This window comes from Dioscorea cayenensis, chromosome 4 (genome assembly GCF_009730915.1).
Source record: "Dioscorea cayenensis subsp. rotundata cultivar TDr96_F1 chromosome 4, TDr96_F1_v2_PseudoChromosome.rev07_lg8_w22 25.fasta, whole genome shotgun sequence".
Classification (NCBI taxonomy): Eukaryota; Viridiplantae; Streptophyta; class Magnoliopsida; order Dioscoreales; family Dioscoreaceae; genus Dioscorea; species Dioscorea cayenensis.
Genome location: NC_052474.1, coordinates 2153358 through 2155454, shown reverse-complemented (window position 1 = coordinate 2155454; position 2097 = coordinate 2153358). Strand labels below are relative to the sequence as shown.

The window sequence follows — 2097 nt, the reverse complement described above, 5'->3', positions numbered from 1 at the left end:
CTTTTCTCCATTCTCAGCATGGTCCACGCTCAGTCACAGCCATCCTTGAGCATGGTTGCTCTCCATACGCTTCGAGCCTCCATGCCGACACCCATGTCTTCTTCAATCAACCATCACCATCAACATAGTTCACCATCCTTCTGGTTTTGTTCATCAAAAGGATATATATATATATATATATATTAGTTTCTATTACTAATTCTCTATTCAGAACAGTTGACCAAATACTAAATTGATCATGAACTAATGCCCGAACTTTACCAAGGTTGTATTGGGAACTGTCATCTTTTGCTTCTCTTCATCTCCTTCTGTAATTCCCTTGAATAAATCTTAGATGAACTCTCATAATGAATGGGAAACCTAATTACACAAATTCCCTCAACAAAGAACAAGATAATTATGTATGATGTATAACTAGAGAGAAAGAAGATCGATTAAGGATGCTAACATGCGTAGATAAGTGATTCCACAAACCCCAACTGTGTGGCACTCCGGAAGGCTTGTGGGATGGTAACAATCAGGTGCAGCGGAGTTACTGCTCTGAAATTCCTTTCAAATATCAAATCTGAAAACTGTTGTGCTATCTCCAAAGCAAGCTCTAAATCACAGAAATAAAATAAAAAGTAAAAACAAAATAATAATAATAATAATAATAATAAAAAAAAAGATATTTCTCTCTCCTTTTGGACGCAAGAAGCCCTATGCATACCAGCATTATTGCCCATGATAGCACAGTGAAGAACATTGGAGCCATCCTCCCTTCTAGCATTCACAAATTGGCGGCCATGGTAGACGAGCTCCCAAAATACATGCTTCTTGCCAAAGAGAGCCGCTTTGTGGAGTGGTATCTCTAGCTTACTGTTTGTGATACTGAGGAGCTCCTTGTTTTTCAAGATCATCTCTCTGGCAGCATGGAGGTCCCCAGTCGCCGCTGCCACATGTAGGGCGGTGTCCTTTAACTGGTTTCTTGCTTCCAGCAGGCGCTCAGGCCTCACCAATGTGAACTAATTTGATTACAAGGTCGGTCTTCTTGGATGCAGTGAGTACATGGAGGAGATAATCTCCTGATCAGTTAACTGGTTTGTCTATATGTATGTTGAGAGGTCATTCAGGTCTCCTTTCCGGATTGCATTCTTTATCTTTCGGTATTCTTCCATTGTGAGTAAGTCTTTGGGGAGGTGTGGATGTTGACAATATGAAGTTGCCCACGAATATTATACTAAATCAAGCTTAATTCTCTATTTTCACCCATGCATTGCTATCTATATATACTTAATTTAAGAAGAGGCCGTCTATATGCACAGTGGCATAAAGGCTGATGTGTGTGAATTGAGAATCAACAGCTATAGCTAGCTTTAGGACGCACCACGGTCTTTGCTTGGAATGGTGGTTTTCCATGTCTTTTCTTTTTAGGAAGCTTGTTTGCTTGTGTGTTAAGGGATTGCTAGGTTGGATTAGATTCTCAAGTTTAATTGGTTCATTTAACTTCACTAATATATATATATATATATATATATCAAATGCTAAACGCACTGTCAAGGTGTCAGAAGTGGTTCTAACACATCCCTTTGGTTTGATCGTTGGCATGCTGGACTTGTTCTTAAAGATATCTGGCCGACTCTCTTCTCGCTATGTAATTCTCCTGGGATAACCATTCGTCAATTTTCACAACATCTAAATAATCCTGAAACGTTATTTGCTTCTGTCTCACGTGACATGTTATCTTCTCTTCTGGATATTATCCCTGATTGTTCCTCTATTCAGGATGACACTCCTACCTGGGTTCTAGAAAAAAATGAAATTTCACGGTCAAATCTTTTTACAAATTCCTTATTGATGGTGGCTTGCGCAGCTCACATCACTCTCTCTTTTGGAAAATTCGTTGTCCTAGAAAAATTATCCTTTCTTGTTGGCTTGCTGGAGAAGACAAAATTCTTACTCTCACAAATCTTTTCAAGAAAGGGTGCAATACTCTATTTTTCCTCAGACACTGTGTCCTTTTGTCATAACGCCTCTGAGAGCCTGAATCATCTCTTTCTCAACTGTGATTATTCTAAGCGTATTTGGGCATTTTATTCTCAAACTTTAGATTTAAAT

At 38.9% G+C, this 2097-nt stretch overlaps 1 protein-coding gene across 1 annotated transcript; it reads right to left on the bottom strand.

Moving 5' to 3' along the window:
- Positions 1-443: 443 nt before the first annotated feature.
- On the bottom strand, positions 444-1200 carry LOC120258209 (ankyrin repeat-containing protein BDA1-like). The gene is made up of 2 exons (XM_039265569.1): positions 710-1200; positions 444-598 (listed from the first exon to the last, which is right to left on the bottom strand). The coding sequence occupies exons 1-2, from the start codon at positions 897-899 to the stop codon at positions 444-446; spliced, it is 345 nt and encodes a 114-aa protein (XP_039121503.1). The 5' UTR covers positions 900-1200.
- Between the last annotated feature and the right edge of the window lie 897 nt (positions 1201-2097).

Bases quoted from the DNA above. Each gene is read 5' to 3' on its own strand.
- LOC120258209 (XM_039265569.1), bottom strand. From the start codon at position 899: ATGATCTTGAAAAACAAGGAGCTCCTCAGTATCACAAACAGTAAGCTA. The intron at 599-709 runs GTATGCATAGGG...TCTGTGATTTAG, and splicing joins TATCATGGGCAATAATGCTG to AGCTTGCTTTGGAGATAGCA.